Raw genomic sequence first — 15,815 nt, forward strand, 5'->3', positions numbered from 1 at the left:
TGGAGGTTTTGTCCACCGAGTGGAAGAACTGGAGAGGCAGTGGGAAATGTGCTCCACGAGCTTGCACTTCTACAGCTTTCTCAGGAGCGTGAGTGGGGGAACAGAGAAGCAGACGACATCAAATAGTACAGGGAAAGCAGCCACACAGATAAAGAGCTGACACGTTACAAGCTCTCCCTCGTAGATCCGTTATCCTTTCCACATAAAAATACTACATACATAATTCGTAGCGCTCACGGCTCTTGTCGCACGAAACACGAATTTCCCACCATGTAACGAACCCCGCAGATTAAACTGTCCATATTCTTCCCTCATGGATTGCTCAGTGGTATACCGTACGGCTTTTTTGCTTGCATCTCCCATGCCTTTCATATTTTAAGCATGATGTCCACCTCAATTCGTTCTTCTGCTCTTTCTTTACTCGTCCTCATGCCGTATCATCTAAAATTTTTATTTCCTTTGATACCGTCGATCGATGGCAAGTAGATGGGAATGCCGAAAATTTCTTCGCCTTCCCCTCCATGCCTTGACGCATGGTTGGTAACCACTGGGGACGCTCGGATTGACATGTCCCATTATGCGGGGATTGCCTCACAAAGGGAGTACGGACCCCGTGTAGAGACAATGGGTGATTGAGCGTTGTATGTAATGCCCTCGGGGGTGAATAAGAATGACTGAAAAAAGTCTCAAAAAAGCTAGAAACAAAACTTGTATAGGGAATGTATGAAGGAGATCTGTAGCTGTTGTTTCTGTTTCCTTTCAATTTGTTGGTGCGTACGACGATTGTAAACGGGGCGGGTGCAACATCATATACAGTATCCAGCGGCTTTTACTGTCCTACCCGTTCATTCCAAGACAAGAGACAAAAACGCGAAGGGGAGAAATGTAACTATACATATCTCCGTACGTGAGGAAATAGGGGAATGGAATTGAGGATTTGAAGTTGTCCCTGTGTACATGTACGTATGTCTCGGTCTAGAATTTGTATGAATACTTCAGATTAGTGTCGGTGTTCCTGTGGCTTGAAATCCAACTTCCGAAGAAACCGGCTGTTTGCACTGTTGGCTAGATAACGGGGGTTTGGGAAAGGAAGCGTACAGCGTTTGCTCCATACTGACATCTCTGTTGTAAGCTGAAATGGTTATGTTGTTTCCTGCTTCCCTAGGTGCTGACATGCCACATGGTTTATCAAAGGGAATGGCCCTGTTGAATTAGTTCATGTGCGTTGTCTATTCTGATTCCGAAGCCGTAAGCCAGATTTTCTGAGAGCTGCGCGTACCGAACACAAATAAAAGCAGATGAACGGGTTTCCACTATTCTTGTAGGTAATTAAAGGACCCTGTTAATAATTGAAATATGGTCCAGGGGTGTTGATTTTATGTCGACTCCATTTCTTCCCAATTCGAGAAGATTGCGGCCATCAGATGAGAAACCTATCGTATATCTAAGGTATTAAGCTATTGACTTTTATTATCGCAGGCTCGAATGCCTCTGGGAGCAGCGACTATCCATCTAGTTTAAGGAAGAGTATGCAGGAGTCCATATTAATACTGACCAAACAAAAGGTAGCAAAGAATGGCAGGGGCGTAAGGTGGGAATGCATTTGTGCTGGACGTGGGGGCATGAAAATGTGAGGCACATTGAGGAACTAAATTCCACGGATAAAAAGAATAAAAGTAAACAAAAAAAGGCAAATGAGTATCAAAACTTTGACAACGGCAAATCGATGCACACAGTTATACATACTCGCGCCATGCTTTTTTCTAACAGGGTCAACCGGATCGCCAAACGCCAACAAACGTTTCCTGACAAAGAGGAAAAAATAAATGAAATAAAACAGAATGGAGTTAGTTGAAGAGGGATAGAAAGCTTAGCTGCTACTGTCACGAATGCCCTCATCGCGGGTATTTTGACCCTCCTCCAGCCAACAACTGCTTTGCCATTTTCCCGCTTACAAGGTGCTCTCTTACTCGGCTTCTTTCCACCTTCAGCCAATTAATTGAGTAGCAATCAGTCACTCGTAAGCGGGCAGGCAAATAGAAAAGTAGACCAAAACCAGAACAAGAAAGGGCCAAAGAAAGAAAAAGCGAAAACACACACACACACACACATACACACAAAAGGGTACTAAACCGATAGAAACTGTCGAATTTCTTCATGAACTCCCGGCACTCTCCAGCGCCGCCACTAGGGATTCCATAAGTTCCTTGAGCGAGCGGCGCTTGCACTTCTCTATCGTCTGCAAGCAATCCCCGCAGATCCGCAGACAACAGAACGAACATCGCCAACGGATCAATTGGTCGTCATTTAGACATGTCATGCATGGAACGGGGTAGACGACGTTGTTTGAAGGCGCTAAGTACCGGTGTGATTGGTAGCAGGAGAAGTGGACTTTGGTGAGGGGAGGGATGAGGTTTTTCTTCATCCGCAGCTGCTTTGAGGGGCGTGGTATGTTGTTGTCTTTGGAGGGCGACTCAAGTACGATTGGTTTTACGATAGGGTTCGCGTATTGGTTTTCGGTTTTGATTGTGGGCTCAGTAACCTGTGTGCTAGTACTGCTGTTGCTACTGCTATTGATGCTGGTTGCGCTGGCATTACTGCTGGCATCGCTTGCAACTAGGGGCGGGGAAGAGGGTTTCTTGAAGCCGTTCATCTCGTTTGGTCTGTTTTTGGACGGCTCTTGCGGATAGTGAGGCAGTGGCTTTGGAGATCCTGACGGAGACAGTGTAATACTTCGAGACGATAAGTCCGTAGGAATTGATGGTGGGGTGAAACTCCTTGATTTCCTGATAATCATAGATTGGACGTGAGGATGCGGATTGTACTGAGATTTAGGAGGAGCGTATGGGTTCTCCAATCGTGTGCGTGGCTTGTCAGGGCGTCTAACAGGGAGGGAATCGGCGAATCTGATATTGGTCGTCTGTGCTGATCTAGTTCGTGATGGATACTTTCCTTCTGATGCGGAGAGTTGGACTGTGACAATCGAGAGTTCAGAAGGGTCCATTCCAGCCGTTATCGAGCGTCTGTATCTGCGCGAAAGCAGTGCTTCGCTCGAGGAAAGCTTTAGGTCATGGCGAGCAAGCCGATCGTCAATGCGCTGCATCACTGGACTGCGCTTTGTTCACTTTCTATTCTGCTTTGGCTTACCAGGTTCAAATTGATCTTGATCCTTCGATCTAAGTTGAAGGAAGGTATGATCAAAGAGTTTTTTAACTAGATTGAAAGGATCGAAGGAGCGTCGCTCGCGGTATCACAGAGACTATAACACTCTACATTGAGAGCACCTCTTGAGTACATGATGTGTCGGAAAACAGACCGTGGTGGTGAATGCTATGGTGAATCTGTACTCTGTTCCACAAAATTAATGATCAATAGCTCACATATTTCTTGAGCACAAAACTCCACAAGGGCAGTCCCAGTCTGAATTTGTCGTCCCTTTTGGTACTTATAAGCAAATATGGGATCGAATCGAAAATTATTTAGGTTTGTGCCCAGGCCTGATCGATCTGACACTAATCCTTGCAGCGCTGCAAGGATATGCAACTGACGGGGCAGAATGACAAATGAAGTTGGCGTAGATTTAAACAGCCATAATGTCCAATTGACCAACTATCACTTGGGTCTAGGGGTGCCAGCGCTGTGGTCCGTTATTGGTAGGGATGCATTAGTACGTGATATGCTGAACGATATAGTCGGAGAATGGCTTTTTTGGATTCCACATTTCGCCACCTGAGACGAGCCTGAGAATGCGAGTTGGGAGCGTCAAGCCTCTGGAGGATATGAGGAGAAAACAAGTCAGTTCCATTAGCTCCGACGCCATTGGGAGGAACATAGGCGCCAAACCGACTTGACACTTCTTCACTGGCATTGAAATGGATCAGGATTCGTTCAAATATCCATCGGCTTGAACATGGGCGAGTTATAAAATTCATTTGATCGGATCATGGTTGTTGCCCTTTGAGTCTTTGCCAAGCGGAGTTGCACTTTGTAAGTGGTATATCGGTGGTCGTGGTGCTCAGGCATCGGCCATGCAAGAATTAGCGGGAACGGAAAAAGAAAAGAAAGCGTCAACGTGTGGCAAGTGGTAAAACCAACCAAACCCAGTGCGTACAGATCTGTACGGTGCATGTACCTGGTAACCTGGGGTATTCAGAACAAAAATCCTGAGAGCTGTCTTCCACTAGTCTGCCAGCTGGGGACCGAGGCTGAGATACGAAGGGGAAAATGGGGCCATGGTACTCCAGAGTGGCAGCAATTCGCTGGTAACGATCTTTTGAAATCCTGCAATCTTACGTGGACCAACAAGCGGAAACCTTCAGATAAAAATACTCTGTCACTCCACCGCCAATTGCTAGGGACATTCCCCTAGCGCGTTGCTCACCACAAATTTGGCGAGTTTTCGATTTCCAACGGTGTCATTGTGGCAGCCCAAGCTCGTAAAAGCAGGTGATGTGCCAAATTCGCTTTATCTTGACCTGTTCCAAGCGAAAATCGCATCTTGAGCAACACCGTATCGTGGGAACTAAAAATCGCAATCCCGGCTGGCGGATTTAACACGTTCTTGACTGCATGGAAGCACAAATATTTCAGGCAAGGCTGAGTGATATATCTGGGCGAAATTCGCCGTTTTGAATAGTCGAAGGGCATTATTGAAACTAATCGGTTGCACCCTTGCACATATCGTATTTAGCCACCAGTTGTTGTCGTTGGCTGCATAAAAATGGCATTGGCAATCAAAATCAAGGAGCTGGGAGGAAGGGAGAGAAATAGCTGACACAGCACCCATTTTTCCCAATTGATCTAAATGTAAAGAAACCGACACCGGAGACGTTCACCATGTCGCGTTCTGAGAGGGAGAAGTTGGTTCAATCGCCTGCGAGATGTGAGATGCTTATTGATGTAGTGAGGGCTTGTCACTCGCGCCAAGATGAAAATCCGCTGGGATTCTGGAAAAGGCAAAAGCACAACAAACCATCAGCCTCCAACCCTGTTTCTCATAGGTTCACATCTCATTGTGATACAAGGCTTGAATGTGATGGGTAGACTCATATATATGTTTCGGGTGTGCATATTTTAGTTATAAACACCATCGTTTTTGAGCACATATTATATATACATTTCTGATATGGTGCGAGACCAAAAACTCGCGGAGGCAACCGGACCGCCGCAATTCGCAAAGCCAATCCTCCAGTACACGAAAACACGCCAGGAGGCCGTACGTATTCGACAGGCTTTGACCCTCTATGTGAAGACCCATATCGAATTTGCGGGCGATTCTCCAGGGTTTCACATCAGCCTCTGCGCTCCACATAATGCTACCAACGTGAAGCGAATTCCACCGGAATTAAACAATGGACTTCGCGCTCAGTATCTCAAGGCCTTGCAAGCTAACCTAACTGCGAAGAGAGAGTACAATGATGTGCTTCGGGAGATATTGTCTCACAAACAAGATATACACTCTTGCGCATCTGCTGGTGGCGGTGAGAGACTAGAGACAAAGGGCGCTGAATTGCAGACATACTTGGGACTTCTACGAAGCCGACGAGAACATGGGAAAATACAGATTTTTCAACACTACTTGGAGGAGCTGAACAAAATGGAAGCCGGGCAAGCTGGGTACCTTGAACTTGCCAAGGAGCAAGCGATCTCTCGCCAGGCTGCTCAAAACTTGATAGCCCATTCTAACCCAACCTCGGGGAGTTCAGGTGACAACAGATCAGATTCGGAAACCCTGCTTACCAACTTGGAAAAAGCGGTACTCCGTGCGAAGCAACAAGCGGATATTGAGAAGAGTCTCCTTGAGAAGTTGAACAGCCAACGCCTAGCTGATGGTGAGAAAACAGTTCCGACAAGAAAAAAGCTAGGAGCGCTGAGACGTACGCATGCGGAATTGGTACGTTGGGTAGAAGAGAAACTAGTTATCTCTTCGTCAATCGATGAGCGAGACCCTATTGAGGACCAAGCTGCGATTGATGCGTCAGACGCCGAGAATGTTCATGTTTTGGAAGAGACTAAATCCTTGATCCAACAGCAATACGCTTCCTACGTTAACGCTCGAAAATCCTTAATATCAGCTGTATCTACAGCGTCTCAACATTTCCCGGCTGGGCTCCAAACACCACAACGCCGATGTCAGCCTCAGGGGAAACAACAGAGTGCATCCACTCCGGACCTTGCTTTACTATTCCCATATGTGTCGGAGCATTTGCTGCCCTTGTCAAAAGCCCAGAAAGCACCTTCTACGCAAAAGGCCTATTTATCTGCCCTTCTTGCTAAAGAGAAGTGGACTACGTGTCGGATGTTCGATCGTCTGCAGGAAGAAAGCCATCTGCTTCCGGAGTACCCCATTCTTGCGAGACAACCGCGATTTAGACATGCAGTTGCCGCGATAAACAGTCGCTCAACTTCTCTCGCCAGCCCAACAAGCCCAAGTGACACTTCGGAGATCGTCGCCCGTGCAGAGGCCTGGTCATTTGCTGCCAGGGAAGCACGGGATGCTACGAATGGATGTGTAGAAGATAGGGTGAATTTCGGGACAGAATTGGCCCGAAAGGCAGAGGATATGTTGAAGGAAATGTATGAGCTTATGAACCAGGACTACGAGGAGGCAACGGCTGGCAAGGAGGAAAAGAAAGAGGATGATGGAGATATCTGGGCCTCGGAAAGCCGATTTTCTCGGGGTAGAGGAGGACGCCATTGTCGATCAGAGAATATGCCAAAAGGCCCATGGTCCGGTTTGAATGGGAAAGTTGGAGTCATTGGCGATGGATGAAATATGACGGGTGGGATACATAGAGATGATAATTTATGAATCACGAAAATTGATCGATAGCAATGAGCGCCGTGTCACAGAGAAATCTGGATCTAAGGTTTTTTTTCCATCGTTTTGGGGATAGGTCCTGGATCCTAGCTTTAAGCTATGTATTGAGGTAGATGTTCGAAATGAGAAGATAATTCAATCAACAACTGCAATTTACACGCAAGAAATGACGATATAACTAGCTGGAATCCGACCTGGCACTCCGTTTTACTATGATCAATATGTATATGCATATATGTTTGACAATTCCAGTTGTTCTTGGGCTACGCCGAGCTCCCCTCGGTGGAATCCAGTAACGAATGAGTCACGGCGCTAAAAGTCCGCCCAAACAAAGACTTTCCCGCCAAACAAAAAAAAAAAAAAAAAAAAAAAGTTCGAAAACCTCGAAAATTGAAAAATAACCGATTGCCTCTCTTCAATTCCCTCTCCACTACACTCTCCTTAAAACTCATTTAATTCCGCACTCCTTGCCTTACTTCCCTAGTTTACTAACAAACCTTCCGCATTCTCAGTCCCCCTGCGCTACGCGCAGCGCTCTCAATGACGTTCCCAGCCCGATGCGGGCAGCGGACCGTCTCCTCCTTGCTCCGACAACGATGCTTGTCCCCTGAAGTCGTCCCGTCATCTCTCCGCACATTTTCCACCGCTCAGACTCTCCCTTCTTCAAAAAAACCCCTATACTCCCGGCCAGCCTCTTTGAAACAATCGCAACAGCTCCCCGCATGGCGAGGCTCCACGAGGGCGTTTTCGAACTCTTTGAAGAAGCTGGCTGCGGTTACGGGCCAGGAAGCTCCGAGCGCAAAGGCTTATTTGGCAAGCGGAGCCATTCAGGGCTCGGGCCAACTAGTTGATGTGAAAAAAGTCCTGGTGATTGGGAGTGGTGGATTGAGCATTGGACAGGCAGGTGAATTTGACTATTCTGGTATGTACTTTTGTTTTTGATGTAGTGCGGAGCGCATCGGCCATGAATGCGTGTTCATCCAGTCACCCCTCCACAGGATAATGTGTGCACAAGACAATTGAGCTTTTTCAATGGTTCTGGGAACGGATTTTATGGGCTGTATTCCGCGAACTCGATACAGTTTGAGTGGGCGTTGCAATATTGGGGGAGGATTGAGGTTTCAATTGACCCATACAGCTAACAATTTTACTTTTTTATTATTGTCTTTGAACAGGCTCTCAAGCACTCAAAGCCCTCAAAGAGGCTGGTGTTGAATCCGTCCTGATTAACCCTAACATTGCCACAATTCAAACGGACCACAAGCTCGCGGATGAGGTGTACTATCTCCCGGTTACACCAGAATATGTTACCCACGTTATTGAAAGAGAGCAGCCAGACGGAATATTCTTGACTTTTGGAGGCCAAACAGCTCTTAATCTGGGCGTCCAGATGAACCGCATGGGTGTCTTTGATCGTTATGGAGTCAAAGTCCTTGGAACCAGCATTCGGACTCTGGAAGTCAGCGAAGACCGTGACCTTTTCGCCAAGGCATTGAACGAAATTAGCATCCCAATTGCGGAATCAGTTGCTGTCAACAGCGTTGATGAGGCGTTGGAGGCTGCTGAGAAGATCGGCTATCCCATTATCGTTCGGTCAGCGTATGCGCTTGGTGGACTTGGATCAGGATTTGCGAATAATGCTGAAGAGCTCAAGAACCTGTCATCCCGCTCGTTGACTTTGGCACCACAGATTCTGGTAGAAAAGTCTCTCAAGGGCTGGAAGGAAGTTGAATATGAGGTGGTCCGTGATGCTGCTAATAACTGCATCACGGTTTGTAATATGGAGAACTTTGACCCTCTGGGAATCCATACTGGAGACAGTATCGTTGTTGCACCAAGCCAAACTCTTTCCGATGAAGAGTACCACATGCTCCGGACAGCTGCCATTAAGATCGTTCGCCACCTGGGAGTTGTTGGGGAGTGCAACGTCCAGTATGCGCTCCAGCCTGATGGGCTTGATTATAGAGTCATTGAGGTCAACGCCCGTCTATCCCGTTCGTCAGCTCTGGCTTCTAAGGCAACTGGATATCCTCTCGCTTATACAGCAGCCAAAATTGGACTTGGTCATACACTACCTGAACTTCCTAATGCGGTGACAAAGACTACGACCGCTAATTTTGAACCTAGTTTGGATTATATTGTAACTAAGATCCCCAGATGGGATCTGAGTAAATTCCAACATGTGAAGCGCGACATTGGCAGCTCCATGAAATCCGTTGGAGAAGTCATGGCAATTGGTCGTACCTTTGAGGAATCCTTCCAGAAGGCTATCCGCCAAATTGATCCCAAGTATGTTGGCTTCCAGGGCGACAAGTTCGAAGATCTCGATGACGTCCTCAAGAGCCCTACTGATCGTCGATGGCTTGCTGTCGGACAGGCGATGCTTCATGAGAATTATTCTGTTGACAAGGTGCACGAACTGACCAAGATCGATAAGTGGTTCTTATACAAGCTACAAAATATCGTCTCTCTACAAAACACGCTTAAGGAAATTGGCAGCCTGTTTGGAATCCAGAAGGATATGATGCTTAAGGCGAAGAAGATGGGCTTCTCTGATAAGCAAATCGCCTTGTGTGTCGGCTCTACTGAGGATGATGTTCGTGCAAGGAGAAAAAGCTTCGGTATCAGGCCCTGGGTTAAAAAGATTGACACCCTTGCCGCTGAGTTCCCGGCCGATACCAACTATCTTTACACCACCTATAATGCTACATCGCATGATGTTACTTTCGATGATCATGGAACCATAATCTTGGGAAGTGGTGTGTACCGTATTGGAAGCTCCGTGGAATTCGATTGGTGCGCGGTTAACGCAGCCCTTTCCTTGAGAAACATGGGCAAGAAGACTGTTATGATCAATGTACGTACAATAATTTCCACCCTCCCCCCAATCAAACCCTTCCCCCGAAACCATCCCAACCCCTCAGTCACGCTATCCCTTACCAATCCCATCCTGTCTTGATGCTCTCTTCGGGCTCATTATCGTCTTCATTCCTTCTCGTGGAGACTATTTAATCACTATGTCGCCTTTTGTATTTTCTGCGGGAACCATTTTCCAGCTCGTCATGCTGGTTGCCTGGAAAGGCCAGAGTGATACCTCTGCAAACCGGAGTATCATAAAACATATGTTTAAAGAATCTTATCAAAAAAAATGCTAACAATTGTTAAAAAGTTCAACCCGGAAACCTATTCCACTGATTTCGACACTGCTGATAAACTCTACTTCGAAGAACTCAGCTACGAGCGTGTCATGGACATTTATGAGCTCGAAAACGCTAGTGGAGTCGTTGTATCAGTCGGCGGTCAATTACCTCAGAACATTGCCCTGCGACTCCAGGAGACTGGCGGTGCTAAGGTCCTTGGTACAGACCCCAAGGATATCGACAAGGCTGAAGATCGTCACAAGTTCTCCCAGATCCTCGACAGCATCGGCGTGGACCAGCCAGCGTGGAAAGAGTTAAGTTCAGTTGCTGAAGCTGAGGTTTTTGCTGACTCTGTTGGCTACCCTGTACTCGTCCGTCCCAGTTATGTCCTCTCCGGAGCTGCAATGAGCGTCATCCACAGCCGTGATGAGCTGAAAGACAAGCTTCTCTCTGCCAGCGCAGTCTCTCCAGACCATCCTGTTGTTATCACCAAATTCATTGAGGGTGCACAAGAAATCGATGTTGACGCAGTCGCGTCTGCTGGTAAGCTTATTGTTCACGCTGTAAGTGAACACGTGGAAGCTGCAGGGGTTCACTCTGGCGATGCGACTTTGGTCCTCCCTCCTGTGAACCTCGAAGCACCCATAATGGCCCGTGTAAAAGAAATCGCAGAGAAAGTTGCGAAAGCCTGGAGTATTACCGGCCCCTTCAACATGCAGATTATCAAAGCTGAAAATCCGGAGGGTGGTGAGCCATTTCTCAAGGTTATCGAATGCAACCTCCGTGCTTCGCGGTCTTTCCCTTTCGTCAGCAAGGTTTTGGGCACCAACTTTATCGACGTTGCAACGAAGGCGCTCGTCGGCAGAGACATTCCAGAACCCACAGATCTTATGGAAGTCAAGCGTGATTATCTCGCTACCAAGGTCCCCCAATTCAGTTGGACACGTCTAGCTGGTGCTGATCCATACCTTGGAGTTGAGATGGCTAGTACAGGTGAAATCGCCTGTTTCGGCAAAGATCTGGTCGAGGCCTACTGGGCCTCGTTACAATCCACAATGAACTTCCGCATGCCTGAACCAGGTGAGGGCCTCCTATTCGGTGGTGACTCAGAAATGACAGAACTACCGAAGATTGTCGATTATTTGAGTCCTCTGGGATACAAGTTGTTCGCAGCCAGCTCAGATGTCAAGGAACACCTAGAATCCGCTACGAAGGGTGACATTAATATTGAAGTCATTGAGTTCCCTAAAGAAGACAAACGGGCCCTGCGAGAAGTGTTCAAGAAGTACGATATCAGAGGCGTGTTCAACATTGCTAAGAGCCGCGGAAAGACTCTGCTTGATGAGGACTATGTTATGCGACGAAATGCTGTCGATTTCGGCGTGACCCTTTTCATGGAGCCAAAGGTATGTTAAACAACAGTTGACATATAAATTCTCTACATGTTTGGAGCTTTCTTTTCTTTTCTTTTCTTTTTTTTCATTTGAAATGTTCTCACTGACCCAAATTACCATACAGACTGCCCTTCTCTTCGCACAATGCATGAGTGAAAAGCTTCCACGAAAAGAAGGAATCCCGTCCGAAGTGCGAAGCTGGTCTAACTTTGTCGGCGGCAAGCTCTTGTAGATCACACTACTTTTAACGCTTCACTTTATTTCGTTCACTTAAAATTCCTAAAATTCCGCACGTGGACGGACCGAATCTACTCATGCTTGCCTCTGGAGATTTTCCTATTCTGAAACTCAACCTTCCCCTTCACTCGATCTTGTTCTCATATGACATAGACAAACATGATCTCACAGCCTTTTTACCATTTTCCATTTTCTTTTTTTTTTATCCATTTTTTTTTTTTTTTTTTTTTTTTCCCCGTTTTTGCCTTGCCCGCTTTTTTTTTTAAATTTATTGTTTTCGGAGTGTTGCGCTGTCGTCATACAGCACAGCTATACCGATCGATTTATTTTTGTTTCACCCTCGTCTGTGTGTTTCAGTGCCAATTATCATACGTTAACTATTCCATGCGCGTTTACCAGTCAACGATGGAGCCACCCTGTTTTGCAAGGCACAGCATCAGTCTGTATTTCTTTAATTTGTTTTTCCATTTTCCTATGAACTGTTTTATTGCTAGATTCGCATAGACAAAAGTTCCATTGCGAATCCCCTGAATTACATGCACGCTTGAAGTGAATTCCCACTATCAAGGTTGAAAGCAATGTAGGTTCATTTGGTGCGTGGCGGGTGGCCTGCAGCCAATATTTATCATCGAAAAGCCATCCAATCTAATGCTTCCTCGTAGTTAAAAAGGAGACAATAGTACGTAGATGGGCAGGAAAGTTCACTTGAATACTATCCTCCCTTCCTTTGATGAATATATTGAGCTCGTAATTTGTTTCAAGCAGGTCAAATAAGGTTAACAGTTAGCGCCTCATTAACGCCAGATTCTTAAGCGCCATCGCCAAACGCGGGTAAGCGAAGCTTGCCCAACGTCCTTGTAGCTCATATAGGGGCGTGACTACGGAGTACTAAGGGAAGAAAAGGGAGGAAGCGCGGAAAAAAGAAATGAAGGCAGGGTAATAGGAGACAACCCGTTGCCATCATTTCTCAAGCCCAGCATGGTCAGCACAGGTAGAATTGCCTGCAAGGAGCCGCGAGCAGAGTCCAGACAAACTCCAGACAAGGGGCTAGGGCTATTCGCAACATCCCAGATACGGCCCAAGGACAACATCTTCGCAATTACCGCCAACTTCGCCACTGTCTTGGATACTGCAAGACTGCATGATACGTGCTCAAATTGCTTCGTCACGGTAGGTGACGAGTTAAATCCTGACTTGTCATTGAAAGCGTGTGCTGGCTGTCATGTTGTTAAATATTGCGGAAGGGTAAGTTTGGGTGAGTCCTTTTCTATTTGCTTTCCTTTGTAAAGTGTTTGTCCTGTTCAAGTGTTAATACCACTTCCGCATGTCTATTCTTTTTCAGAAATGTCAAATCGAAAGCTGGGCTGCATCGCACAAGAAAGAATGCAAGATATATAAAGAGTGTCAGCCAAGGATTCTGCCAATGAATGCAAGGGCTATTCTTAGAATAATTTCTCAGCCGGACAATAAGGTCTTGAAAGAAATATATGATACCCATCGTGCAGTGTTTCGAACGCTTGGACACCACTTTTCCAAGATGGACGAGAGGGGTGGCGAGCAGGCCCGTAGGATTACTGTTAGCGCAGAAGCATTGAAGGCAATTTCTAACACGGAGGTTGAATTATCCACCCTTGTGGTCTATTTTGCAAAGGTAGAGCCATGTTTTCCTTGCTTCCTTTCACCAGAGGTTCTAGAATGGTTAACAAGAAGTATAGTTGGAAACCAATGCTTTTATCTTAACAAACCAATATTTTGATCGAATCGGATTGTGCTTGCTTCCATTTTGCGGCCTACATCATCACAGTTGCGAGCCAAACGCGTATATTGGAATCGACGGATAGTGATGTATTTGAAGGCGTTGCAGGATATTGCTCCAGATGAGGAAATATTCATCTCCTATACTGATAATACCGAGCCGCTCAAAAAACGCCAAACTGAACTCCAACTACGGTATTTCTTCGAGTGCAAGTGTCCTAAATGTCTAAAAGGAACTTCAGCGCGTGAAGACCAGTTTCTCACGCCAGGGGGACCTTCTTGTCCCTCCCAAGAGAAGGAGGCACGTGAACTTCTCGCAAAGAGTAAGACACAGGGCGAAACAGTGAGAACCTCAGTTCAAAGAATAGAAGAAGCATTTGGCCTGTTGCACGCTACTAAATGTTGGCCTATAACTCGCCAACCCCTCCCACAACTTCTTGATGAATTTATCGTGAATCTACTGGAGGCTAATTGCTACAAATCCGCGTTCCTGGCTGCTGTTATCCGGTATCTCCATATCGACCCCGTCTTATATCCTAGCCGACTGCACCCTATCCGCAAACGGAATACATGGGCCCTCGCAAAGCTTCTCCGGTGCATCAATCAATCCCAAGATCGCGATGCAAGCCCTCCAACTCCGCATCTTGACCAGCTCCAGCCCGACTTTGCATGGATTTGGTACGCTTTGCTCCATGAACTTGTGGAGACATACGATGATACACAAGGTCTTCAGCTTTTGTTGAACGCAGAGTATCAGTCGATTTGCGACGACATGATGCACTATGGGGTCGACTTTAACACAGCCGACGGACGCCGAAAAAACAAGATGGCAATTACGAGCGCATTGCAAAACTTGAGACAAGTAGCGGACGAGGAGCTGCCAAGGTTAAATAACAATGGTTGGAAAGTAATTGGAACTTATTTAAGTGACGCAGAATAATTATCTTCTCTGAACAACAAAGATACCCATTCTCAATAACCTATATTCCTGTAATCGTCTCACGTTGATCTTAAAATTAATAGTTAATTCGGATTAAAAACACGCTTCGCTATGCAAAAGAATCCGCTTAAAGAAAACAGGCTTAAAGAAAACAGCACTAAAAATAGAGGAAGGGCGAAAAATCCGGCAAAAACAATTTCTAAAGAAAAGCAATTAAAAAGGACTTAAAGCCATAGAAAACAGAACAAGAAGAAAAAGAGAGAAAAGTGAAAGGAAATCATGGGTCGAGTGATCCCAAGCAATTATAGGGACCCCAGTCCAGGTGGTTTAACCGTCCTCTTCTGTAGAAACTGCGAAATCTGGAGCCAGACAAATACCGTGTGGACCAAGTGCGCCCATCCAAATCCAGAAATCCGTTTGGGTCTGACAAATTTAACAGCGATAAAAAATAAAATTAAAGAAACCTTTGTCCGTGATCGATTCTCGAGCTTCAAATGCAGTATATTATGTTAGCGCCGAAACTTCTTAGAAAGAGCATCAAGCTTTTTCTTCCGTTCCATTTTCTCTCTCTTGGCCGCCAGTTCAGCCAGCCGCTCTTTCTCATCCTCAAGTTTGGCTGCTCTGAGGGCACGTTGTTCTTCCTCTTCAACGTCCATCAAGCCAGCTTCCATGTCCGCTGATTCGTCAGAATAATAGCCTCCATCATCGTAATCATCGCAAAAGTCACCTTCATCTTCTTCGTCCGTAGCCAAGTATTCATCGCGTACGGGTGCACGAGAACTCTTCTTCATACTCCGACCATGGCTAGATGCATGACGGCTGGGGAGGCCTGCCGTGCCTTTGTACGCCGAAGCAGAGGGGGTAGAAGGCGGTCGGGCAGTTCCTTTATATTCAGATTCTCCGCGGCTTTTCAACAAAGCAGCCCTTCCCGCATTTGATTTGGTTATCTGCTGTCCATTAGCATTGGCCGCCTTGGTTGGTGTAGTCGTTCCGCCCTTTTTATTCTTTTCCTCCTCAGGGCCTTTTCCCTTCGCTTCCATTGCCTTTCGTTTCTGCTGAAGTTGCTTTTCTTTAGCAATAGAGTGATGTTTAATCATTCCAAGCTGCATAGGAGCTTTCTCCTGGAGGGCTTTGGCTCGAAGCATCATCTCTGCGTAAGATCCCTTAGGTGGTGGCTTAGTTGGGGAAAGGGCAGATGGCGGCCCAGTTTTCTGGGTGCTTGTGGATGGCGGCTTTGTGGTTATGTTTGGGGCACCTGACCTTGGAGCAGAGCGAAGTTTACTATCCAAGGACTGAGTTGGAGTCGATTTCTGGGGAGTTGATCTTTGGGGCGATGAAGACCTCGAGACTTTGAAAGGATGGTCCTTCGGAAGAACATCGTACTCGGCTCTCCGCTTTTGTCCAAGGGTAGTGCGCGAGTCAGCCTGCGCCTTCGAGGATGGAGTGGAATTGGGTTTGGAAATCGAAGAAGTAGAGCGCGGCGCAGGATTCCGGGTTGCAGGAGTGGCGGTGGAAGTAATGTCGCCTGT

The 15,815-nt window shown here is 46.6% G+C and overlaps 4 protein-coding genes across 4 annotated transcripts; 3 read left to right on the top strand and 1 right to left on the bottom strand.

Annotated features, from left to right (window-relative positions):
- Window positions 1-4,836: 4,836 nt before the first annotated feature.
- HCAG_02699 (predicted protein) lies at window positions 4,837-6,772 on the top strand (the record flags this gene model as incomplete). Its single annotated transcript, XM_001542478.1, has 3 exons — window positions 4,837-4,902; window positions 5,231-5,831; window positions 5,919-6,772. 3 exons carry the CDS (start codon window positions 4,837-4,839, stop codon window positions 6,770-6,772), a joined length of 1,521 nt encoding a protein of 506 aa, XP_001542528.1.
- Window positions 6,773-7,360: 588 nt separating this feature from the next.
- HCAG_02700 (carbamoyl-phosphate synthase arginine-specific large chain) lies at window positions 7,361-11,586 on the top strand (the record flags this gene model as incomplete). The annotated part of the gene is made up of 4 exons (XM_001542479.1): window positions 7,361-7,742; window positions 7,996-9,677; window positions 9,990-11,366; window positions 11,479-11,586. The coding sequence occupies 4 exons, from the start codon at window positions 7,361-7,363 to the stop codon at window positions 11,584-11,586; spliced, it is 3,549 nt and encodes a 1,182-aa protein (XP_001542529.1).
- Window positions 11,587-12,569: 983 nt separating this feature from the next.
- Window positions 12,570-14,286, top strand: HCAG_02701 (predicted protein; the record flags this gene model as incomplete). The annotated part of the gene is made up of 3 exons (XM_001542480.1): window positions 12,570-12,836; window positions 12,934-13,242; window positions 13,456-14,286. The coding sequence occupies 3 exons, from the start codon at window positions 12,570-12,572 to the stop codon at window positions 14,284-14,286; spliced, it is 1,407 nt and encodes a 468-aa protein (XP_001542530.1).
- A 509-nt stretch (window positions 14,287-14,795) lies between these two features.
- HCAG_02702 (predicted protein) lies at window positions 14,796-15,434 on the bottom strand (the record flags this gene model as incomplete). Its single annotated transcript, XM_001542481.1, has 1 exon — window positions 14,796-15,434. One exon carries the CDS (start codon window positions 15,432-15,434, stop codon window positions 14,796-14,798), a length of 639 nt encoding a protein of 212 aa, XP_001542531.1.
- Between the last annotated feature and the right edge of the window lie 381 nt (window positions 15,435-15,815).

The sequence above is a fragment of the Histoplasma capsulatum genome, genomic scaffold, assembly GCF_000149585.1.
Source record: "Histoplasma capsulatum NAm1 scaffold_2 genomic scaffold, whole genome shotgun sequence".
NCBI classification, from domain to species: Eukaryota; Fungi; Ascomycota; class Eurotiomycetes; order Onygenales; family Ajellomycetaceae; genus Histoplasma; species Histoplasma mississippiense.